Genomic DNA, 27,102 nt, shown 5'->3' on the forward strand with positions numbered 1-27,102 from the left:
TTATTATTATTTTATTATTATTATTATTATTTTATTATTATTATTGTTTTTATTATTTATTAAATTAATTATATTTCTTATATTAAGAATATTATTTATAATATTTGTATTTTAGTTATTTTTATTTATTTAGCTTAAATTTAAACTTTTTTTAATAATATTATTAATATCTTTTATTATTAAATAAATTTATTTCATTTTACTATTATATTAATTATTATTAAGCTAATTTATCTTTAATTACTTATAATTATAATAAGTTTTTAAAATATATATAAATTAAAAGTATTAATTTAAAATATTTATTTTATTTTATATAAAGTTTTTTTTTAATAAAAGTATTTATTTTTTATTATTAATATTTTATAATTTTTTTATTAAATTTATTAATAAGTAATTCTTTTAATAAATAAGATTTTTTTCTTTTTTTATAAATTAAAATTAATTTTACTTTAAACTCTTTTCTTTTATTAATTTTTATTAGATTTAATTCTATAATTATATTAATTTTAAAATATTATAACTTTAAAAATAAAATATAAATAATATTATAAACTTTATATAAAAGTAGTAATTTTAAATAATATACTTTTATATATATTATTATAACTTTTATTATTTAAAAGAGTTTTAAATATTTATTTATTAAGTTTATATTTAACTTAAGTTATTAAATATTTCTTATATAAAGTATTATTTTATTTTTAATTTTAAACTTCTTAATAATATATTTTCTATTATAATACATCTTTTATATATTTATTACTTATTATTATTTCTTTAAGTTTTTTTTATATTTTTCTTAAATTTTCTTAACTCTTTTTATTATTATTAATAGTTTATTTTCTAAAGTATTATTTTTAATATATAATTTAATAACTAAATAAAAGTTATAAAATATATAAAAAGAAGTAGTTTTATTTATTAAATATTATAAATTATTATATATAAACTTAATAAGTATTAGCTTAAGGCCTAATTATTTTATTACTAATTAATATAATATTTTAAGTATTATTTTAAAGTTTAATTTAAGCTTTTTATTTACTTATTTATTTATAAATAAAATATTATATTTAATTAATATTAAATCTTGAAATAAAAATAAAGATTTATTTAAAACTTATTTATAAAAATAGAACTTTTATTTAAAGTTATATTTATTAAAACCTCGAAGTCTTTTATTATATATTATGTAATAAATATTGTTTTACTTTTATTTTTTAATATATTAAATATATCTTAATTTAATTTCTTATATTTTTCTTATATTATATTAAAAGTATTTCTTTTTAGAGATTTTTAATATTTTATATATATTAAAATAACTTTTTAAAAAGTTATTATAATTTATTTATAATAACTTAATCTTTAATATTATAATATCTTAATAATTTAATTATATTAAGTTCTTAAGTCTTAATATATTTAATAATAATTAGTTTTATAAAGTATTTATATTATTATTATATAAAAGAATTTTGTTTTTAGTATTATAAAAGTAATTTAATTAATATTTTTTTATTTTCTTTATATATTTTTTCGAACTTTATTACTTATAAAATAAATATTTATAACTATTTATATTAATAATAAGCTTAAGTAATAATATTATAATTATTATTTTATTATTAAAGCAGCTTTTTTTTCTTTAAAATTATTTAATATTTTATTAATTAAAAAGTATTTACTTCCTTTTTTAAGCTTTAAATTATAATATTATAAAAATAATATAATAATATATAACTATTATTTATAAAACTTTATATTTTATATTTCTTAATTTATTATAAAATATAAAAAATAAAGTATTTTTAATTACTTTATTTATTAAATTTAGTTTTTTTAATAAATTTTTTAAGTTATTTATTACCTTAAAGTATTTATAAATAAATTTTTAATAAAAGCTAATAAAACTTAAAAATATTTAGACTTTTTTAATATTCTTTAAATTTAATTTTATAAATACCTTTATTTATTATTTTATTAATAAATAATAAAATTATTTAATTCTTAATTATAATAATTAATATATAAATAAAGCCTATTTTCTTTTTTAAGAATAAATATAATTAAAACTTTTAGTTACTTTTTAAATAAAATATATATTAAGTTATATAATAATTAAGATCTTAATTTTAAATTAAATTAAAATTTTATTATATAATAATTAAATAGAATTCTTATAACTTTAATAAAAAGTATATTAATAAGATTTTAATACTTTTTTAAAATTAAAATTACTTCTTTTATTAATATTATATTAATTCTTTAATTATTTATTATTAAATAAATAATTAAGAAATATATATATATAATTTATACTTTACTTTTTTAATAAATTTCTTTATATTTAAGACTTCGATTTTTTTAAATCAAATTTAATATCTTTATATTATATCTTTTTATAAAATATTAAGGAATTAATTATTATAAATTACAGAAATTTAAGTATTATATTAATATTATTTAAGTTAAAGTTATATAAAATAAAGTATATATTTAATTTCTTATTAATTCTATATTATATCTTTTATAATAATTTTAAGAATATAATTTTTATATAAATATTAAATTATATATAAGTATAAAAAGTAATATTTTTATTATTATAAAAGAAGTTATATAAAGAGTTAAAATAAAAGAGTTTTAAATATAATATTTTATTTAAATTAATTATATATATAAATGAACTTTTTATATAAATTACTAAATTAGTATTTATATATTTGAGAAAGAAATCTTATAATTAAAAGTTATATAAAAAACAAAAAACAAAAAATCTTATTATAATATTATTTCTTTAAATAGTAATAAAATATTTATTTTTAAAATTAGTTTCTTTTTAATATAATTCGCTTTTATATTTAAGTTTATTAAGGCTTTAACTTAGTATTTTCTCTTTTTTATATTAATAATAACTTTAATTATTAACTTTATTTCTTAAGTTTTATTTAATATAATATAAATAAATATAGCTATTATAAAATATTATTATTTCTTTATTTCTTTAATTCTAAATAAATATATATTTTATAACTTAATTCACAATAATTAAAATAAGTTTATTATATAATATATTATTTCTTTTTTTAATTCTTATTATTAATATATTATTTAATTTTGTTATTATATTATTAAATAACTTTTTATATAATTTTTAAAATAAAAATTAATTTCCTTTTACTTTTTTTTTCTTCTTTTCTTATATATCTTTTCTTTTTTATTATTATTTTATTATCTTATTATAATAGTTTTATTTACTTTTAAATATATTAAAATAGGTTTTAATTCTTATAATTATAATAATAAAACGTTTTTAATTATTTAAAATATTTCTTTTATTATTATTTATTAATATATTTCAAGTTATTTTCTTACATTAATTAACTATATTAATTAACTATATTAAAGTTAAAATTATTTAAAATTTAATAAAAGCTTTTTAATTTATATTATTAATACTTATTATATATTTTTATTTCTTTTAAATATTTCTTATTATATTCTTAAAATTAGATATATAATATATAACTTTTATTATATTTATATTTTATATAAAAATTTTTTTTTAATAAAGTAAATCTTATATTTTCTTACTATTCTTTCTTTTATATAATATAGTTTTCTCGAGTTTTGTATTTTATTATTTTAATATATATTTTCTTTTTTAATATTATAAGTTTAAATTCAAAAAATATAAATTATTATAGTTATAAAAGCTAAATTAATAAAGAGCTATAAAGATTTATAAAATTCTTGATCTTATATTTTATATTTAAATAAACGGCCGATTTTCTTATAATAATATTCGAGTTAATTCTTATAAAATAATTAAACTAGAAAAGAAAGTAATTATTAATTATATATTTAATTAAGATTTTAGAGTATTCTTTTTCTAATAAACTAATATTAAAAATATAATAAATAATCTCTTAAAAATTTAATTTAATTATATTTATAACTTTTAAAGGGCTTTATATAAAGATCTTAAGCTAATTAGTATATAGTTTCAATTAATAAAAAATATATAAATAAAGTATAATATAATAAATAGTAATTTCTATAATTTTAATAATATTAGCTTTTTAATAAACTAAAGTATATTTAAAATAATTATTATATATATTAATTAATATAGTAAATCTAAAGAAATATAGCTAGATAATTAGAAATAAATAATAGTAAAAATTAGAATATCTCTTTATTTTTAGTTATTTAAGGCCTTAATTATTTTATAAACTAGTATTTTAAAACCGATTTTTTATATAATTGAATTATTAAATCCATAAATAAATAAATAAATAATAAAACGAATTTAAAATAATTAAAATATCTTAATAAATATATTATTACTTTTAAAAATAATTTATATTAAATACTAGTTTTTAATAAATATAAGAATTATAAATTAATTAAATTTTGAAACTATTATAACTCTTATAATATTATAATTCTTAAATTACTTCTTTATCTCTCTTATATAATTTAGCTATTTAATATTAGATATTTTAGTATATTAAAATAAATATATAACTAGTAAATTAAAGGTTTTATAAAAGCCTATATTTATTATATTAGTAAAGTTAAGCTCTTTATAGCTTTTAAAGTAATATATTTATAGTTAATTATATTCTAAAATAGTTAAACTGAATTTTATAAAGCTAGCTTAATTTTCTTTAATTTTCTTATAATAATCTTAAAGCTTAATATTAAGTTATAAACTTTAATACTAACTAGTTTTATTATTATTAATACTAATTCTTAAATCTTCTAAATATTATATAATTCAATTAATATTCTTTTATAAATAACTTCAGTTCGGAATTATATTATTTATTATTAAAAAAGCTTATTAATATTTGTTTTTATTATAATTATAATATTAGTAAAAAAATATAAAGTAATTCTTTTAATAGCTGAAATATATTTACTATAAAAAATAAGTAAATTTAATATAATAAATACTTTAAAGAGGTTTATTAAAATAAAAGATAATTAGATATATAATATTATAGAAATTATAAAAAAACCAGTTATAATATATATATTTATTAAAAAGATATAAATATATCTAGTTTATTAAATTTCGAGTAATTTTAATTAATTTAATATATAATAATTAAATAATTATAATTTAAAGTAATAGAAAAATAGAAAGATATATTATTTACTAATAAATTATATTATTAATACTTTATAAATAAAGTATATTATTAATAAAATAACGGCTTTTTATTATTTTATTATAAGAATATTAATACTTTTAAGTTAATAAATTTAAGTTCTTTATTACTTTTAATTTATTTATTAATATTATTTTTAATTCTAAATTTAGTTATAATGTTTTTATTTTATTTAATTATTTTAATTATATATTTTTAATAATATTTTTAATATTTTTCTATATTCTTTATTCTTTTATTTTACTATTATATTATTTAAATATTTTAATTATTACTTAATTACTTTATAATAAACTATTTCTTAAATACTAAATTAATTAAAATATAAAGAACTTAATAGTAAAATATTATATAAGTAGTTTATAAAATTAAATAATATTTCTTTTTAAATATTAGATAACTATATTTTATAATTTTTAATATTATATTAAAGTTATATTAATAGTATTTTAAATTAAAAAGTATTATTTTAAACCAGAAAATATATTTTAATTATATTTTTATATAATTTTAATATATATTTATTATAATATTTTAACTTTTTACTTAATATTAATATTTTATTATTTAAATCTTCTTTATTTTTAATATTTTTAATATTAAAAACTAATACTTTTAATTCCTTAATTATTTAAAGAAGGCTTAAATATTATTTATTTAATAATAATAATACTTATATTATAATAAGGGCTTATTAAGCTTATAAATAAAAGTAAGATTCTTAATTAAAAAGAGCTTATTTTACCTTTTATATTCTTTAAAGTAAAGGAATTTTATTTTATTATTTTTATAATCTTAAATACTTTATATAATTAACTTTTTTATTATTTTATTTTTTACTTAAATAAGCTTTTTTTAAAATTTTAAAGCTTTTTAAATACCTCTTTCTTATTCTTTACTTTAATATTAACTCTAAACTTATTAATTAATAATATATTCTCTCTTTTATAAATAATTTATTTAATATTATTCTTATATTTATTCTTAATTAAAAGTTTAGCTTATAAACTATATACTAAACTCTTTAAAAAAAATTAATAATTATATAATAATTAAAGGTTTATTAATAAATTAATATTAAATTCTTAAAGAAAGAAATAATAAAATACTTAAAATTAAGATTATAAAGAGTTAATTAAATAATTAACTTATAGTAATACTTTTAAAAATAAAAGATATTAATATTAAATAAGAAAAATAATAATATAAATATTATTTTAAACTAGAATTTATTTATTTTATAAAACTCGTAATTATTAAAGAAAAAGATCTTTTATAACTTATTTAAATTAATATAAATATAGTATATTAAATAATTAAAATATAATAAAATTATTTTATTATTAATATATTTTATTAAAGTAATAATTATTCTTTTCTTTTTAATAAACTTAAATATAATTTAGTTTTCTATAATTTTTTAGCCTAGAATAATAATAAAAAAAGAAAAAAGATTATTATTATTTATTTAAATAGTTTTAATTATTATTATAAACTTTTAATTCTCGAAGTTTAATATATATATTTCTTTAACTTCTATTAAAATAATAATATATTCTTTTTTTAAATACTTGAAATAAATTCTTATTTTATTTATATTAATTATATTCTTAGTTTTTATAATCTTATACTTATAAAATATAATATAATAATTATTAAACTATTTTTTAATCTTTATTTTAATATAATAATAAAGTTATATATAAGTAATTAACTTTATTTTAATTATATAAAATATCTTATAATTATAATACTAGTTAATAAACTATTATCTTAAAAGAATTAATATAAAAAGATTTTATTTTTAATAATATATTAATTTATTTTTTTGAAATTATAAAAATAAAATATATATTAAATATAAATAAATAATAATTAAAAATATTATATTATATATTATATATTATATTAAGCTTTAGCTTTTATTACTTATAATAATATTACTTTATTACCTTTTTTTAAAAATTTTAATTTATTTTTTAATCTAATATATTACTTTTCTTAATACTTCTTTTTTAATATAATATATTCTTATAACAAATATTAAGATTTCTTCTTTATTCTTAAGAGCTTAAAAATATATATTATTAAAGACTCGATTATAATTAGGCTTAGTTATATATAAATAATAGTAATAATTAGAGAAGAATTTCTTAATATATAAGGAATTAATTAGTCTTATATTAAATATATTAATAAGAATTATAATATTAAGTTATAAATAATTATTTAAATACATAATACTAAAATCGCGTTTTTGGTATGTTTTTACTCTAAAAATTAAGCTTCGGGTTTTACTAATAAGACACTTGTTTTTGCGGGATCCTTGCTTTCCCCGACTGCAAGGAAATGCGCAGCACGAGGCTAACCGACTATTAGTCATTAAATATCACATGCGATTTGGGGTCCCAACCAAATCAAAAGTCAACGCCACAAAAATTTCCCCGCTTTATTGACACTAGATGACGGCATTTGTCAGGAGATTATCAGACAATTAGATGAACTGACGACATCCAATAAGAATACGATGCGTATTCATTCAGTCTCGAACCTTGGGATACGTGAATCAAGCATAAAATCCCTCGCTGAAATAACGAATTGATCGGGATGACAAATTTTCCAGAAACAGATATTGAAACTTGTTTATAGTCCTTACCAAATGAAATTAGGTACAGCCGAGGCTCATATCTCCTACCGAGTTTCCTAATAAACATATATAATTATTTACTATTGAATATCTGTGATGTGAAAAAACAACGAAGTATCACTGATTCAGTTATTCGATAATTCTCTATTTATCCCGATTAAAAGAGTTTCCCCGATTATCTATTTTCAAAATCCGATATTTGAAATGAACCAAAATTCGTGTACAACGGCTGCTGCGCTGGATGACGAACCAACCTCTCTTGGGCCTCAACAACAGGAACAACACGATGGCCATGAATCACAGCACCGGTATATTGAATTCATACAGTAATTAGGAGAACTTGGCTTATTTGGGGTTGTAGAAGGTGGTGGCTCGTATCGAAAATATGCCCTCTAATCGGGGGAGTTTTTGGTATAGTAGCAAATGCCTTGTGTATATGTTCTCTTACACAGGATTGGAGGGAATATAGGCCTACTCAGGACTTACAAGATAAATTTCAAAGAATTAAAAACCCGCCATGGTAGGTAAAATCTCCTGCAACTGCTTAACTAGCATTCGAGCACTAATACTTAACTTTAATAGGCTTATTACAATTACTTCAATATGTTTTGGATGCGGCCTGATGTCAAACTTGGTGTTATTCTTAAATTTGAGTGGCCGACTTTCTTTCGTCTTTGCGCAAGCGACTACAGTTATAGGGTGGTTATTATCTTCTCTAGTCTTTGGTGTTTTAATCATTGTTTACGCTCTCCAGAGTCCTCGGACCCAACGGCCTGGCGAATACCTTTTTACCCAAGGGTTTTATTACGCGATCATGTCAACGGGGCTGTATTTCTTCATTTCTGTGGTTATGACTTTTGTTTTTGTCGGTGCGCACAAGAAGTATTATACGAAGAAATTCAGGCTCGGAAAGATGGAACGGACCCTCCTTCTACTACAACTCGGGTTGATGATCTACCTCCTTCTCGGGGCACTTGTTTTCTCAACAATCGAGGGTTGGCAATTCCTAGATGCGGTATTCTGGGCAGACTTCACGCTCTTAACGATTGGTCTCGGGGGTGACCTCACGCCGAAAACCAACTTAGGACGTTCACTATTCATTCCCTACGCTGTCAGCGGCATAACAATAGTAGGTTTGATGGTAAATTCCATTGGTGAAGTTCTGAATACCGCGAAGAAGGGAATACAAGAGCAAGCTCTCAAGAAACAAATTCAAAGGATAGAAGTTCGGATCCTTCGAGATGGAGTATCAGCAAGTAAGAAGTTACAAAAGACACATCCATCGAGAAGTCAGAATGAATATGAATTTAACGTCATGCGAAAATTGCAGGGAACTACAGCAAGGAAGTGTAAATGGATGGCTTTGACATTCTCAGTTCTCGCGACCTTAACCCTATGGTTGGTTAGTGCGGCAATTTTCACAGTGGCCGAGAGAGAAAACCAATGGACCTTCCCCATATCGGTTTATTTCACTTCCGGGGCACTTCTCACCATTGGATACGGGGACTTTATGCCATCGACGAACTCAGCCAAACCGATTTTCGTCCTCTGGACTTTGTTCGCTATTCCGATTATTACAATTACAATCAGCAATTCAGCGGACACTATTATTAAAGAGTTTCAAGGCTTTGTCCTTTTCATCGGGTCGTTAACGATATTGCCAGGGCAGGATGGTTTAAAGAAGGTGGTTAAGTCCTGGTATCTCAAGTTCACCAGAGATCGGACCCCTGTAGGAGCTTGTGTATCAAGTAAGGAGCATCCTTTCGTCTCGAAATTGGAATAATTGAATCCTCATATGTACATTCTAGCCACGCACACAGCCAACGGGCATCAAAAAAGCAGCGAGAAAGGAAGGATGGAAAAAAAAGAAGTCGACCACATTGCTGAGCGAGATACTTATTTCTACTACCACATCATTCCTAAGGAACTTTGCAAGGTCCTAGAAGAGAGTACAGTATTTCCACAAAAGCAGTACGGATACGAGGAATGGCTATACTACTTGAGCTTGATTCGCATGGGTAAGTGGGTATGCCTGACCCAAGAAAGGCGTGAATAGGAATTAATAGAACCAAAGACAAGCAACTAGATCGCGAGGGAAACATTGAGGGAAATTGTGGATATGCAAAGCCACAGGAGACCAACTGGCTGAGCCAGGCAAGTCCACTGTTAAGTTCAAATGAAGCGGAATGGATCCTCCAGGGGCTTACAGTGGTGCTAAGAAAGGGGCTTGAAAAGATGGTGTCGCCTTCTGAGTCTTCCAAATTTCAGATGAGTGAGATTGGAGGCTGCAGCAAAAATGTGACTTAATTCAAGGAAAACAAGGCCATTTCTCATTAATCTTGTTCTTATGCTACAGTTTTACAATTCCCCTTGCGAGGCAAAAGTAAAATGAGGCCTTTGTTCTTCCATACACAGACAGGCTATGTTCATGTGATTCTCCCCACCTCAACTGTGAAATCAAGCTCATCCCTACGACAGATTCGAGTCGGATACTAGGAATTATTATTTTTTACCTATAGACCTGTTTAGATAGATACTGGACATACGTCACGATTGCTCACTAAAGACATATACAACGGTTGCATGGATCCCTTCGCCTCCGAGAACCTTGAGTTCAAATCCATCAGGCACCCTACTTGGTTCATAGCTGTTTTTTCCAAAATATGGATTATCCCAATGTAGGATGATTGGATCATATAGAGCAAGCCCACTAATCGAATACTGCAAGGAGCCCTTATTACCGCCTCCCGTCGTTTCGGATTGTGATGCCCAGACACCATATTCGCCTGCAAGTATAGAAATAGGAGGTTCCATGCCTGGCTTCCATCTACTATTGTCAAGGTATTGCGAGCGTGAATCCAGGAGAAGCTCTTCGTTGGTTTGATTCAAGAGAATTATAATAGTGCTTCGAGTTAACATATTGAACTCTTTGGACGAACAGATGCCTGCTGTTGTTCATCATATTGGAACACTTCCGCGTTAAATTTAATTGGCGAGAAGACGGCCTGGATCGTGCTATCTGATTTTGCACGTGGCTAGAAGAAATCAAAGGCTAGTACGTTAGAGTTTAGCATGTTAAAGCAGCTAGAAAAACTGGTATTCCACCCTATTTTCTGCTCACAGGGAGGTCATGGCCGTAAGTTTTGAAACTGCCAGGGTCGACGCCACATCTCCCCAAACTAGCAAGGGTAGCACCACCACCGTGGCACCACGGCAGCGAGAGGGCGCTGTAATTATAGGGCCTTATAGGCCTCTCAGTGCTAAAATTCAGCCCACAGGCCCTATAAGGATACTGTGGCCTCTGTTCCTTAAGGCTATCAAGCCCCGATGAGTGGTTGCTGTGCCAAGCTTATGTGGCATTCTGCGGCTTGCAAGACTTACGTTAATGGCACACTTTCGTAGTTTGGCTTAACACTCAAGTGATGTGATTATCTGACAACACAGCTTGTGCATAGGGACGAGGCATGTGCAAAGGGACGAGGCATGTGCAAAAGGATGAGGCATGTGCAAAAGGACGAGGCATGTGCAAAAGGACGAGGAATGTGCAAAAGGACGAGGAATGTGCAAAGGGACGAGGCATGTGGCAGTCCCTTACTATCCCCCCCCCCATGAATAATTACGAGTGGGTCCAATATTCGCCACACTCTCATGCTTCACTCACGCCTCGCCTCACCCCATTTTCAGCCAATCAGAGTACGTAGAAGCTTCTAGCTCGCCAGTGCAGCTGTACCACAAGTATGGCAGAAAACACAGCTTCCACTGGCCATCCTTTACTTACTTATATCCTCAATTTTAAATGGACTCACAAGATCCACGCTTCACTACCCCACCGCCTGATTACGGCAACCTTTATAATACAGAGGCCCTACTATCTATACAGCCTCACTCTCCTCCTCTTTTTCTCCCTAACTCTTAAAAGACTATATAGTTATAGGACTCTTATAATAGCCCTAGGCTACAAATTAACAAATTACAGCCTATACAGTCTTGGGACTCACGTAACCTTCTCCCAGGCTTATAGCTTCTCCCAGACTCTCTTCTTAATAAGTCTATACTATCTCCTTTTCTCTTTATTCCAGACTCTCAAATAGAGCCTAAACTCTCTCTCTTATACTTATATATATATAATTCCTTATATATGGAATATATATATAATAAGTATCTCCAGATCCAAATAACCCTTTTTTTCAAGATACTATAGGCCTAAATAAAGGAGATACTAGATATTATAGATAGCCAAATTATCTATATAAAAACTCACTATTTTATATTTTAAAAAAAAGAATAAAAAGATATACTAAGCTCTATATTCTCAAGAAAATAACCCTTAAGAAATAGCTACTTATTTCTCTTTCTTATTATTATATAATATACTCTAAGATCCTATATTTCCTTTCCTAGCTAAGAGATAAGTAGGCTATTAGCTATTATTAAAACTAGATACTATTACTATATATTATAAAAGAAAGAGTTCTTAAATAATCCTAAAGTTTACTAAAAGAGGCTAGACTTAATAAAGAACAAAAGTATATAGCTATATTTATATATATAGTAGGTTTACTTTATAGATAAGATATAGATATTTAATAAAACTTATATAAACTTATATATTACTTATTTAAAGAATAAAAGCAATTACTTATTTCTTAAATATATAAGTTATAAATATTTCAAGTTCCTTATATAAATGTTTTAGGAGAATATAATTAATAAGAAAAAGGGGTCTTTTTATATTTAAAAGAAAGAATAAGGCTTAATTAATTCTATAAAATATAATTATAAAATTCTTTTAATAATAGAATAGTTCTTTTATAATTACTTACTTAGCTAATATAGGTTTTAATAAGATAATACTTCTTTCTATTAATTATATAAAATAAAGCTAAACTTATTCCTTTACTATATTCCTATAATTTAAATCCTTTAGTACTTATTAGACTTAAATCTTATTAAATATATATAAAGTTAAATAAAGAATTAGATAGAAGAATACTATTAGGAAGTATATTACTAACCAGATAAGATTTACTTAAATTAATTTTATAAGATTATATAAGATATATAAGATATAATATTAGATAAATATATTTAGGGTTTATATAATAGCTAGTAAAGACACTATAAGGCTATAAAGGAAGCTTATAGTGGGCCTATAAAGTATTAAGATACAGACTATAAAGTAGAGAAGTGGGAATAGCTTCAATTGAACTGGAAAGCGGTGAAGACTCAATTGTGTGCCTTTAGTAGGGTGATGTGTGTGTGGAGATGGTGGCGAATATTGGACCCACTGTAAGTATTCAAGGGGGGGGATAGTAAAGAAGTGGACGTTGTGTGGTCGTCCAGCGGAAAATTAGTGCTGCCTTGGCGGACGGGACATTGGGGGCGGCCACAGTCCGTGGCGTTCGATTTGCCGGGGATCGGGATTATGATTGGTAGGGAGGCTCCCGGCGGGCTCTGGAACCGTGCAGGCGGCATACGCTTATGCACATCATCGATCAGTCGATCTTGATGCAAGCAACAACAGACTCTCTCTCGACGACGTGCATGTGGGTGCCATGCATCACCACTGCTGACAGTACAGGAGGAGTCTGCTGTCTGCGCCGTCCACCCGCCTGACGCCACCTCCACCACATCTCGAGTACCCCACATTCTAAGGTAGGGCGTGTCCGCCGTTGCGTGCCCGCCGTTGCGTGCCAACTTTCTCTGCATCGTGGGGAATGCTTTCTGCTCCTCCAATTGCTCTCTAAAAACTCTTCGCGGACTCACGATTCGTACAAGGTATCAATCTACTTGCCTTCCCAAACGAAAAAAAAAAAACCATTAGGCCTCGTAAACATCCTACAATGGGGGGTGCTCTAGATATTTCGCTTGATCCTCAATGGCGCCATGCAGTCGCGGGAGTGGGATTACAGTCCGAGGAAAGGTGTAATTACTTGCGTGGATTGGTTGATATGGGCAGGTAACTATCATTTTCCCGTTCAGGAGCCTCTTGAATCAATCCATGGCCAGGAATTCCACCGCCAGCGCAACCACCGTCTCTGAAAACCCCCTCCCCTCCTTAATAGAGCAAGCAATTGACTCTAACTCGGTGATTTCTAGCAACGGCATTCGTTTCTCGGTGTCGAACCTTTCACCTCCTACTACCCGTATCCTTCCCACTCTTTATGTCAATCGTGTCGATATTTCCCTCTACGACGCACAATTCGATCCCGAGACTGGCGTTCGCATTCCCATTCCATCGCCCGTCACAGAATCTGTCATTGGTGCTCTTCTACGCTTCCAAATCATCTGCAAGGATCTTGGCGTTCCCGACAATTACATTCGCATTATCGCCACTGAGGCGACACGAACTGCTATCAATTCCGACGAGTTCCTCAAGGCGATCAAAATAGGCACTGGGCTCAACGTAGACCTGCTGTTCAAAGAGGAGGAGGGCAGGATTGGTGCGCTAGGGATAGCGAGCGGCTTTTCGGATATTCAAGGGCTGGCCATGGACTTGGGTGGCGGGAGCGCGCAGATTACATGGTTGATCTCCCAAAGCGGCAATATTCGCCTGAGCCCCAAAGGTTCATTCAGTTTTCCCTACGGAGCGGCGGCTTTAACGCGGAAGCTGGCCGAATTGCAAGAAGGAAAAAGCAAGAAGGAGGCCGACGAAGCCGTTGCAGAGTTTCGTAAGGAGATGGTGGCCAACTTTGTCGATGCTTACAATCACCTGCAAGTCCCCCAAGAGCTAGTTGAAAGAGCCAAGAGGGAAGATGGATTCCCATTATATCTCTCGGGCGGAGGTTTTCGCGGCTGGGGCTACTTACTACTCTATGTCAACCAAGTGCATGGCCGGCACTATCCCATCTCTCTAATCAACGGATTTTCCGCCCAAAAAGAGCAATTCGAGGACACAAATGTGTTGAAGGATGTCGCGCGTAATGCACGCGAAATCTTCCGCGTCTCGGATCGACGTCGTATTCAAGTACCCGCCGTCGCATTCCTAGTCAATGTGCTCGCCGAAGCGATACCGCACGGCATCAGAGAAGCTCATTTCTGCCAAGGAGGGGTACGCGAAGGAGTCCTATTCCAGGAACTTTTGCCCAGCATACGGAGACAGGACCCCCTCGAAGTCGCCACCATGCGCTTCGCACCCCCATCCGGAGATGCAATTCTCAACCTCCTTATATCCGGCATCCCTCAACAGTCAAAGACGAGTGCAAAAAGATTCCCCGAATCGATAAGCAGTCAGGTCATCGGCAGCTTCGTCCAGACTCTCTATGTACACTCGATCATGTCCAAAGAATCGAGCTCCACCGCGGCTTTATATAGTACTAGTACCGGAATAATGTCCTCAACACACGGTGTCTCCCATTCAGACCGGGCTCGCCTCGCCCTTCTGCTCGAAGAGCGATACGAGGGCGAATTGCCTCCACGAGAGGTCGATTTCAAAAATAGCCTCCGCCAGCTCCTAACTCCAGAAGAAGTATGGTGGACACGATATGTCGGCAAATTGGGTCTTCTCATCAGTAAAATATATCCCGCTGGTGTAATCGATGAGGCAAAGCCCCGAGTAGTGCTTTCAGCTGAGTGGGCGAGCAATCTCGGTAAGAGGAAGGATAAGCGAGGCTTGAAGGTGATTTGGTCTATCCAAAAGGTCAGGCGAGATCCGGCAAAGTTGAAGGAGGCATTGGAAGATCATATGGGCGTTATATATAAAGTGGGAAAGAGGAAGAATTGGATTGGGGGAGAGGATGGTTGGGGAATGGCCGTTGATGTCAAGGTAGTAGAGGAGGATATTCTTTAAAAACCGCGGTATCCCGACCCTCTATAATAGCATCAGAGTACATTAAAGTACTTCCGCTTCATTATACAAATTACATGCTTTTCACACATTTCAATACTCTCTTATATTTAATTAATTACCTTTTCAACTATTATTTATAATATAAGAAATAAATTAATAGCTATTAATCTAATTTATTTACGAAATATTTTTATTAATTATATTCTATTTATAAATTAATTAGATTAATTAAAATATATATAACTATATATATACTAGACTAGCTTTATTAACTAAAGCTTTAATTACTTTTATTTCTAGCTAAAGTTACTATCTAATTAGATAATAATAAAGCTTAATAAATAAATTAAAACTTAATAATACTTTTAAAACTATTTCGATTTATATATTTAATAATATTATATTTAGAAATTAGAAATTAGAAATTAAATTTTTAGAATCTTTAAAATTAAAAGAATAACTTAAAAACTTTTTATAAAAAAAATTGGTTTATTAATAATATATAAAGTTAATAAAATAATTAATATTTAAAAGTAAGAATTATAATATTATAATATTAATATATAATTCCTAAATTTATTAAGCCTAATAGAGTTTAGTTTACTAATTAAATTATTTATAAAATATAAAATTATATAACTATATCTTATATTTTATATTTATTACTTATATTTTATTATTTTTAAGTTTTATAATATAATATAATTCTTGAAATAATAGTTATATTAATATTAAAACCTCTTTAAAAACGCGAAAAATAATATTTTCTTTTAATTATATACTAATTTTCTAATTTAATCTAATATTAGACTTTTTAAATACTTTATATATTTATATATATTCTCTTATTTTATATTTCTATTTAATATATTCTTATTTATATTTAATTTATTTCTTTATATTTAATTATATTAATTAAATATTTAATAATATTTAATAACTTTAATTTTATTCTAAAATTAATAGAATTTTATTCTTTTTTAATTTATTTAACTTTTATAATCTCTTATTATTTATATATATAATAAAGATATATTATATTAATTATTAAATATTTCATTGAAATAATATTTAATAAAATAAAATATTTATATAATAACTTCGAATTTATATAAATAACTAGTAATAATTCTATTTCTAGTATTTTATTAATTATAAATTTAATAAAAATACTTATATTAAAGCTATAAACTATATTATATAATTTTAAAACTAAAATACTTCTAATAATTCTCTTCTATTTAATAGAAAACTAGTAAATAATATTAATATATTTAGTTTTATTTACTAAAACTAGAATATATTTAATTTAAAAAAATCTTTATTATTTATAAATAAAGTATTTATAAAAATAATTAAATATAGGAATTTCTTTATTAACTTTATAAATTTTAGTTCTTTAGTAATATTTTTAATTTATTATTAAATATATTTATTAAATACTTTTATATTAGTTTCTAATAATTTAATAATTTAAATAATAATTAATAAATTATATAGAACTTTTAATTAATAAACTAATATAATATATATATTTTTTAATTAAAATAGTTTAAAGGTTTTTATATTAGTATTTTTATATAAAAATAATTCTAATAATATTTATATAAATAATATTTTTATTAAACTTGAAATTATATTTAAAAATAAAATATTTATATTTTTTAATTAAAAATTTAGTTTCTTAAAACTTTAATTATTTTATTTTTATAAAATTACTTATTATAAAAGAGATAAAAGTTATAAATTAATTATTTTAAAAAGAGTTTATTAATATAATAGAAATAATGAATTTTAAATTAATAATTTTTAGCTTTTAATATATTATATAATAGTTTTATAATTTTAAACCCGAATTATTCTTTAAATTTAGTTATTTAATAAACTTATAAAATAAATTAATATAGAAATTATAATTAAATATAAGTTTATAAGATATTATATAAATATAATTTTATAATATCTATTATTATAATAATAATATTAAAAATAATTCTTTAATTAATATATTAAATAATAAATAATTAAATTAATATAATATATTTCTTTTTATTATTATAAGCTTAAATAATAAGTTTTAACTTCTTTAGTTTTTTTTAATATTTTAGTTTTTAATTTTATTAATGAATCTAGAATTAAAAATATATATTTCTTTAAATATTTAAAATCTAGAAATAATTTCAAAAATATTCTTTTTTAGAAATTTAATAATTTTAGCTTAATAAGAGTTCTTATATTAAATATTATTTTATAAAAATACTATAATATTCGGATTCTTATAAGATTATTCTTTATTATATTTTAATAAAGAAATATTACTATTACTTTTTTTATAATTGGTTTTAAATTAATTAAAATTATTAAAATTAATTCAAATTTCTAAAATATAAAAGAGTTTAATAAAAGTCAAATAAAAAGTAATATTATTATATAATAAAATTAGTATATAATTCTTTCTATTAATAGCTATAAACTTATATAATCTTTTCTAATTATTAGATTAATTAATATTTTTTTTATATTATATAAAAATATTCGAATTTAAAAGAAGTTTATAAATATTAATTATACTAGAACTATTTTAGGTATTTAAAATATTTATAATTTAATATTTAGCTTAAATCTTTTAAACTTTTATTATTATCTTTTTAAAGACTATTAATTATTATAATATAATAAATAGTAAGGTATTATATTTAGTTATTTAAAATAAAATACTATAAACTAAAAGAATTAAAATAATATTATTAGGTTCTATAAAGTTATTAATAGTTTTAAAAGCTATTTAAAATGTAGTATTTTTATTAATTCTATTAATTTCGGTTATAATAATAAAATAAATATATTAAATCGAATTATAAATAATATTTAATAATATTAATAAAGTTATAAACTTTTATAGAAATAATTTTATTCTTTATATTTATAGTATTTATAAGTTAAATAAACCTTTTATTAATAAACTACTTTTTAATATTTGTTATAATTTAATTAAAAGAACTTAAATAAATATTAATCTAATATTATTTTAAAGTATTTTAAATATATATTATACTAATATTTTAAAGTTTTTAGCTAGCTTAATATTAAATACTTTAATTAATAATATAAAATATTAATAATAATAAAATAATTAAAGCTAATATTATCTTTTAAATTAAACTTAAATTATTTTAATAATTAATTATATTTCTAATATTACTTATAATACTTTATAAAATATTTAAAAGCTTTTATATTAATATTATAGCCTATTTATTCTAATATATTTTAAAAGCTTATTAATTAATAAATAACTAAAATAATAGTATAAATATTATAATTTAATATCTATAAAAAAAATAAAAGTTATAAATAAAAAATTCAAAAACAAAATATTATAATATAATATTTAATAAAAGTAATAAAATAATTAGTAAAATTATTAAAATATACTTTAAGTTTATTTATATTAAACTAAATATAAATTTAATATTAAACTAGATATTAACTTAATTTTTAATAATTTTATTAAGTTTAATACTATTATTAGTTTATTATAAAGCTCGAAATTAGTTAGAACTAGTAATTAAGTATCTAAAGGCTCTAATATTAATTATAACTTTATAAAAGTAATAGATATTATATTTGAAAATATCTTTAATTATAAAGATTTAAATATTTTTATTACTAGTTTTATTAATATTTTATTTATTAATTAATATATAAAGAAAAAAAAACTGAGGTTATTTATAAAGGTATTAATTATAGTTCTTAGTATAATAAAAGTAGCTAAAAGGCTTTTAATTAAAGTAAAATAGAAATCTAATTATTAATTCTTTATTTTTTTATTAATATTAGAAAAGCTTTAAAAGTATTATTTAAATAATTCTCTTTATTATTTTTATTATTATTCTTTTAATATTTTTCTCTTTTAACTTCGGCTATTAGCTATAAATAGCTATTATTAAACTTAATAGAAATTTAAAGCCTTAAATTAATATAGGCTTCGGGTTTTAAATCGAGTTTTTTTAATCTTTTATTTCTTTAATATATATTTTTAAAAGCAATATTCGGGTTTTCTATAAATAAATTATAATTTATTTAAATTATTATTATAATTATAAGGCTTATAGCTATTCAAGTAGCTATTTCGGGAACTATAATTATAACCGGAATTATATTAATAATTTCGAAATAAATAATTATTTAATTATTCTTTTTAATAATATTATTAATTAATAAAGAAAGTTTTAGTATTAATCTATTACTTCTTTTTATAAGTAGTAATAGATAATTAAAGCTTATTAATAAATTAATTAAGATTAGAAAACGAATCTAAAATTATATATTAATATATTAATAAGGCAAATACTAGTTCGTATTATAATTAATATAGATTATTAATTAGTAATTAAATAAGCTTAAATATTATTTTTTAGAATATTTAACTATTATAATTACTAAAATAATAGTATTTTATTTATTTAAATTTCGATTTTAGAAATTAAAGCTTTTAAAAAAATCATAAATATTTATATAGGCCTCTTTATATATATATTAAAAGAGCTAGTTATTATAAAAGTAGTTTTATACTAATTTCTTTAATATAATAAAGAAAGCTCTTATTAGTATCTCTTATAAAAGCTTTATATATTAGTAAATATTAAGGAAAATAATAAGCTTATAATTAAAACTATTATTAGTTCTATTATATTTTTATTACTTTTTTAATAAGTTTTATAAAAATAATAAATATTAATTAAAGAATTCTCGGATTTAATAATAATAATAGTAATAATAAAAATAGAAGTAATAAATAGCTTTAATTTAAAGAAAATAAATTAATTTCTTAATTTCTTAATTAAAAATATTTAGTTTTCTTATATTTAGTTTCCTCTAAAATAAAATAAACTAATATAATAGGCCCTTATAAAAGATTTATTTTAATTAAACTATTTTTAATAATATTAGCTTTGTTTTATATATATATATATATTTAAATAAAATTAACTAGAAATTATATAATAATAAGGCTCTTATAATTCTATTTAATATAAATACTATTATATTAAAATTAGACTTAAAAGCTTTATAATAATATATAGCTAATTTAACTAAATACTATAGTATTAAAGTTCTTGAAATTATTCTAAATAGATTTTATAAATTATTATTACTTTTTCTATATAAGATATATTTAATATATTTTAATAATTAAATATTTCTAAAAATTATTTTTTATTATAATTACTAAATTAATCTTATATCTTAATTTCTTAATTAGCTTCTTTCTCTTCTTAATATTTATATTAAATCGATTTTAATTTTTCTCTAATATATATATAATTTATAATAAAAGAAATTTAAAAATAAAATAGTTTATAATAGATTTATAAAAAGAATTTAATAATAAAAACATTAAAATAATAAAATAAATATTTTGCTTTTAAATATTTTATTTATAACGAGAAATTTAAAAAGTAAAATATTATAATTCTAGAAGAGTTTAAAGTTTAAAAGATTTAATTTAATAGTAAAATCGAAGTTATAATTAAAAAGCTTTAAAAATATATATATAATATATATATTCCGGAAAAAGGGTTTTATATATTCAAGTATTATATAAATAGAAAGAATAATTACTAAAAAGGTTATTTTATAACTAAAAGAAATTAGTTTTAAAGAATAATAAAAGTTAAATAAATAATTAATTAAATAGCTAATTATTTATTAATTAATAAGAGCTAAATATTTTCTTTATAAATTATTAAATACTTTTAGAACTAATCTAAAATCTTTTTTAATTTATATATATAAACTAATTAATATTAGTTTACTAGTAATATATAATATAATATATAATATATATAAAATAATTAATATTTAAAGTTAGTAAAATAATTAATATTTAAAAATAAGAATTATAATATTATTATATTAATATATAATTCCTAAATTTACTAAATTTAATAGAATCTAGTTTATTAATTAAATTATTTATAGAATATAAGATTATATAATTATATCTTATATTTTATATTTTATTATTTATATTTTATTATTTTCGAGTTTTATAATATATATATAACTTTTAAAATAATAGCTATATTAATAAAAATATATTATTTTTCTCATTTATATTTTAATAATTCTTAATTAAACTTAATTTAATTTAAAACTATTCTAATTTTAAATTAAAACTTTTTTAAAAAATAAGCTATTTTCTTTAAAAAAAAATCTATTTAAAAAAATATTAGATTTTATATAAAAGAATAATCGAAAGACTTATATATATTATAAAGTATTTAGTTTAAAATTATTTTTTCTTTATTATTATTTATACTAATAATTAATAATTAAATAATTCTTTTATATTATATTAAAAAGAGTTTAATTATAAAAGACTTAAAAGATATATACTTTAATATTTAACTATTATTATATAAGTCTTAGCTTAGTTTAATTAGAATTACTTAATAAGTACTTTAGTTATTTATTAATTATTAAGTAAATATTAATTACTAGTATTTATAAATATTTATAATTAATTATTCTAATCTAACTAAATTTTATTTATACTATTTATAAATTAATTTTTTCGTATATCAATTATTTATAAAGACTCAGACTGCCTATTAATTTATTTGTAGCTTATTAATACCTTTATTCAGTTATTCGATCTCGTATTCAGTCGGTATCTTTTATTCCTAGATGTATAGAAACTGAAACTTTCCAAAGTGCATTTTTCGACTCTATAAAGTGCATTAGGGTGTTAGTCCCAGTGGTATGACCCGCTTTTATCACTGAATACCGCTGGAAAATGAAGGCATTGTTGCGCTAGGCCCAAAATACGGTGCAAATGATATTGAACCTATTGATTCAGCTGCCGATTTTGCAATGATCCGGAGCTGGTATATACAGGCCCTACGGCTGAGCTCTCGGGGCTCCAGTGATCCTGTGCAGCTGAATCACAGTGGCGTTTCACAATTATATCCTATTCGATATTGCATATTGAGTTTCATGAACTCTCTTGATTTGTACATTTAACTACACATGCATACAATTGCACGCGTGCAACATTGGTGATAAAGGAGACACAAGTGCGAAAGGACGTAGAATCGGAAACGGTAATTTTTGAGAAGTTAATTACGTGAACAAAATTACCCACGCCGCTAATACCATGGCTATTGCAAATGAGACCGGGTTCAGGAGACTCGCACCCCCACTCGACTTAATAAGGTTTGTTGGTTGGTATGGAGCCGGGGCAGTCGAGTTTACGGTACCATTCCAACAGTACCTGTTGAAGCATTGAGTACAGACTCCGGGAATGGCCGTCCTAGTTCGATTGAAACTTCTCGACAGGATCGCGCAGCCTACACAAGTAGGCCACTGAAGATCAAGCGTGCTGTTACCCATTGTGGCAACGTTGTAACCGTTTTGGATGATTGAATTGCGTTCCGAATCGTTGTAGCTGAGATCAAACGTCGACACATTCGAGCTGTAGCTGTATGGTGCGTTTGGAAGGTAGACTATCAAAGGACTAGGTTCCGTTAAATTCGAAGCATTGCATCCAAAGAACGTTGGACGGGTGTTCAAACCCAAGTTGATAAACGTGTTTTGATCTGGAACTGAAGGAAATCCAATATCGCTCGAATCAAATAAGGATCGACGGTACGTTGCAACAACGGCCGTGCCGTTTGGCCAATTCGCGCCAGGGGCGGATGTATCAGCTGAACCATCAATTGCGAATATAACATCGACGTGGCGTAAAGGTTGAATGAGAGGGTGAAATGGTATGTTCTGAAGATCTTCTCCGCCATCCACGAGAGATAAAGTTTTGCTTGCAGCGTTTCCGTTCGTCTCGTTGTGAAAACCGTAAAACGGATTTGGCCAGTCGGAGATGTCACTGTTTTCTTGACTAACTTTCAAGAGAATCTGGCTAATTGAGTCTTTTACTCGTTGAGGGGCATCCGTATTGTTGATTTGGAGGTAAAACGTGTTAAAAAGTGACGATGACGTTCCAATGACAAAACCAGTATTATCGAAGCCTGTGATGCATGTTTTGCGGTCTAAGAGTGTACCTCCACTGAAATTTGAGCCAATGAATTTGAGAGGTGCAAATGCTTGAGTCGTAGGATCGTAACTTCCCATTTCCCATGGATTGAACTCAAATATCGTAGCATTGCTCGGGATCATTAGTTGGCCTGGAGCTCTTTCGTCAGCGATGATGATTGGCATTGGAGTGTTCGCAGCTAGGAATCCTGGGTCATTGGCGATAGAGGAGAAGGTTTCACCTATGGTACGTTAGCAGTTGATACCTATCCTTGAGTATCATATTCGCACTTGGACCACCATCACTTGCATTGATAAATTGATAGGATAAACCACGCCCCCAATAATCTGTGATCGTCGTATTGAATCCTGCCGCTTCTTTTCCATTCACGTCGTCAAAGATATTGTTATAGTACTGAGTGACGGACAACTCGGCAGGGCCTACACAAGTTATAGAAATGGTTATATAGTTTGCTGTGGGGTCATGTACCTTTTAGAACAGAGTCGTTAAATTGCCACAATGTACCGAAATCATTGGGAGCTCCCATCATTATCTCTTGCACAGAAGGAAAGTTCTGTGCGTAGATGCTTCCAACTAGCCAGCTTCCGCCAGACAAACCGCTTATATATGTGGAGGCTTGAAGAATTCCCCCTAACTTGCCTTGACCGGTGGAATTCGTCGTTCGATTGTCGAATGCTGCGATAGCACCAGCGCCATTCAACATGGCTCTATACCCTCCCCCTGATATGGCGATGCCAATATTTGGCATCACATTTTCATCGGTACCGTTGCCGATATAGGCGTTAGTATCCAATTCAGTTATGTTGGCACGGCTTAGGAAGTCTCGCAGTGCCCAGACCGTGTTTGGTTGCCTCACTTTTAACCAAGATGTCTCGTTGACAGAAAGTGTGGTTGCAGCTCTTATTGTGGGCAGGACTGGGGGACATTGTACGGTTGATGGGGCATAACCGGTTGTAGCTCGTTTCCAAGGCATTTCGGGGGGGATAAGCTCGACTTTGCCGGTACGGACTTGTTGATGTGGTAACAAAACGACAGCCCCTATAGAACCTGTGAAACATGCTCTCCAGAACGGGTTTTAATAGCACTTGCCTGTAATCATGTAGATAAAACAAATAAGACTATGTAGTAATGGAAATTGGCCAGCCATGTTAATCCTGTGCGTTCGAGATTCTTGCAAGATGTGGGCAAATATTTGTGACCAAAAATTGTATATTGAATATGGTCGCTGTTTCCAATCTTAAGGAATCCGCAGGTATATTGGAACCGAAAATCCGATACTGATAGATGAATCCGGTAGAACTATGAATAACTGCTGGGCTTACGTTCGCATGTGAGCCCGATGCACATTGGACTGTGTATTAGCGGTGGGAAATCTGACACCTTCCTTCGCAGCGGAGAGCACGGCAGACTGCAACGTATGATAAGTACTATCTATGGCATGACAGCTTCATTCGCTATGGCTTGCATTAATGGCATACTTAGCGCGTATGATCTATTATTGCGTCGGATGTGGCATGTGAAGAACCATAGCTGAACACGTCTAATTGGAAATTCAGACTGAAATCGAAACATGGGCAGACGGTGATCATACCACAATTTCTCCTCCAGCTTCGTTTTAGATCCCTGCATCGCCTTGCAGGAGGGTTCCCAGAGAGAAAATAGGGTGGTCTGACTAAATACTTCAACATGTTGCGTAGGGGTTCTAGTGGCAGCCCAGTGGCGCTTTCTCAAAGATCTGTGCATACGGCCCCAGGCTCGGCAAAAATTCCTTAATTTCCGGTATCAATAGTTATCGATGCCAGAATCGTAAGGTATCGATAGTATTAATACCAGTATCAATTCTTAGTAAGTATTTGCCCTATTTCTAAGGCTCTAGCTAATTTTAATACCATTATCTAAATTATATCAAATAACTATATAAATTACAGCTTTATATAATATAATATAGCTTAATCCGAATTATTTATATTCTTATTTTAGTTATTAATAATCTCAAATACCTTTAAAATAAGCTCTTAGCTCCTAACCCTCTCTCTAACTTATATATACTAGTTAAGTTTAATAAAATAGTAGTTTAATAGTAAGCTTAGTAAAATCTAGTAATCTAAACTTGTTTTAATAGTTATAATAATATATATTACTTTCTTTATATAAGAAGTAATAAATTAAAGCTATCTATTATTACAAGTAGCTTTTAATAATAAAATACCTTTAATTTTACTAATTTTACTCTTTTAAATATTATAATTAAAAGTTCCTATAATTCTATTATTTTTAATATCTTACTTTTTTCTGAGATTATTAATATAATTTTAATTTAATAAATATAAGTTACTTCTTTATACTTTATGTAATTTATACTAAATAATATAATAGCCAAGTTAATATTTATATTTCTTATATTATTTACTAAAATAATTAAGGTATTTTTGAGAAATACTTAAAGGTTTTTAAAGAAAAATAATATAAAATATATAGTAACTATATTTATTATAGTTATATAATCTAATATAATATATGAAATATTAATAATAATAAAGAATAGCCTAAACTTTATTTTAACTAATATATTTTTTCTTTATTATAAATAAATAGAATTAGTTTCTTTATATTATATAATTATCTGGCTTTTATATAATATTTAATAAATTATATAATATTTAATAAATTATATAATATTTAATAAAATTATATAATATTTAATAAATTATATAATATTTAATAAAATTATAAAATATTTAATAAATTATATATTATATAATATTTAATAAATTATATAATATTTAATAAATTATATAATATTTAATGAATTATATTAAGCTTTTAATATTTGCCTTCTTTTAATTTCTCTTTTTTAATTTTCTAAGCTAACTAATTTTAAAAAAATATTTAGAATTTTACTTCTTTTTTAATACTTTAAATATTCTTATATTTTAATTATCTTTACTTTTAATTATATCTTATTCTAGCTTATTACTTATTAGTAAAATTAAAAGAATATTAATAGCTATAAAAAAGAACTTTAGCTAATATTACTTTTATATATTCTAGTATTATTTTATAAGAGTACTCTTTTTACTAAAATTGTATAATTCTAATAAATTATAATTTTTAAACTTATTTTAACTTATAAACCAAGCTCTTATTATAAGAAATAAAATAATATAATTATATATATCTAGTTTTAATATTTTATAAAACAAGCTATTATATAAAAAAGCTAGTAAAACTAATATAATAATAGCTCTTTTTCTATATTTCTTTTAAAGCTTTTTAATTTTAATTAAAACTAGCTTTAATTATTTTTTTAGCTAGTATATTTTAATATATTTTATATAATTATAAGAATTTAAGATTAATATAATAATAATAACTAGAAATATATTAATTCTTATATAATAATTATTTAAAGCTTTATATATTA

The 27,102-nt window shown here is 24.3% G+C and overlaps 4 protein-coding genes across 4 annotated transcripts; 2 read left to right on the forward strand and 2 right to left on the reverse strand.

The window, feature by feature from the left end:
• Nucleotides 1-8,186: 8,186 nt before the first annotated feature.
• Nucleotides 8,187-10,140, forward strand: K444DRAFT_716157 (voltage-gated potassium channel; the record flags this gene model as incomplete). The annotated part of the gene is made up of 4 exons (XM_024888377.1): nt 8,187-8,353; nt 8,416-9,581; nt 9,642-9,881; nt 9,920-10,140. Coding segments are annotated over 4 exons (1,794 nt in total), but the record flags the coding sequence as incomplete, so codon positions are not given.
• Nucleotides 10,141-10,380: 240 nt separating this feature from the next.
• On the reverse strand, nt 10,381-10,752 carry K444DRAFT_626954 (uncharacterized protein; the record flags this gene model as incomplete). Its single annotated transcript, XM_024882741.1, has 1 exon — nt 10,381-10,752. The coding sequence occupies one exon, from the start codon at nt 10,750-10,752 to the stop codon at nt 10,381-10,383; it is 372 nt and encodes a 123-aa protein (XP_024740120.1).
• A 2,886-nt stretch (nt 10,753-13,638) lies between these two features.
• K444DRAFT_651303 (putative sensor of mitochondrial dysfunction Rtg2) lies at nt 13,639-15,707 on the forward strand. Its single transcript, XM_024885700.1, has 2 exons — nt 13,639-13,792; nt 13,933-15,707. The coding sequence occupies exons 1-2, from the start codon at nt 13,677-13,679 to the stop codon at nt 15,620-15,622; spliced, it is 1,806 nt and encodes a 601-aa protein (XP_024740121.1). The 5' UTR covers nt 13,639-13,676; the 3' UTR covers nt 15,623-15,707.
• A 6,986-nt stretch (nt 15,708-22,693) lies between these two features.
• Nucleotides 22,694-24,709, reverse strand: K444DRAFT_556770 (lysophospholipase). The gene is made up of 3 exons (XM_024876762.1): nt 24,147-24,709; nt 23,948-24,097; nt 22,694-23,898 (listed from the first exon to the last, which is right to left on the reverse strand). The coding sequence occupies exons 1-3, from the start codon at nt 24,649-24,651 to the stop codon at nt 22,751-22,753; spliced, it is 1,803 nt and encodes a 600-aa protein (XP_024740122.1). The 5' UTR covers nt 24,652-24,709; the 3' UTR covers nt 22,694-22,750.
• Nucleotides 24,710-27,102: the final 2,393 nt, after the last annotated feature.

Source organism: Hyaloscypha bicolor (genome assembly GCF_002865645.1).
Source record: "Hyaloscypha bicolor E unplaced genomic scaffold K444scaffold_52, whole genome shotgun sequence".
NCBI lineage: Eukaryota > Fungi > Ascomycota > Leotiomycetes > Helotiales > Hyaloscyphaceae > Hyaloscypha > Hyaloscypha bicolor.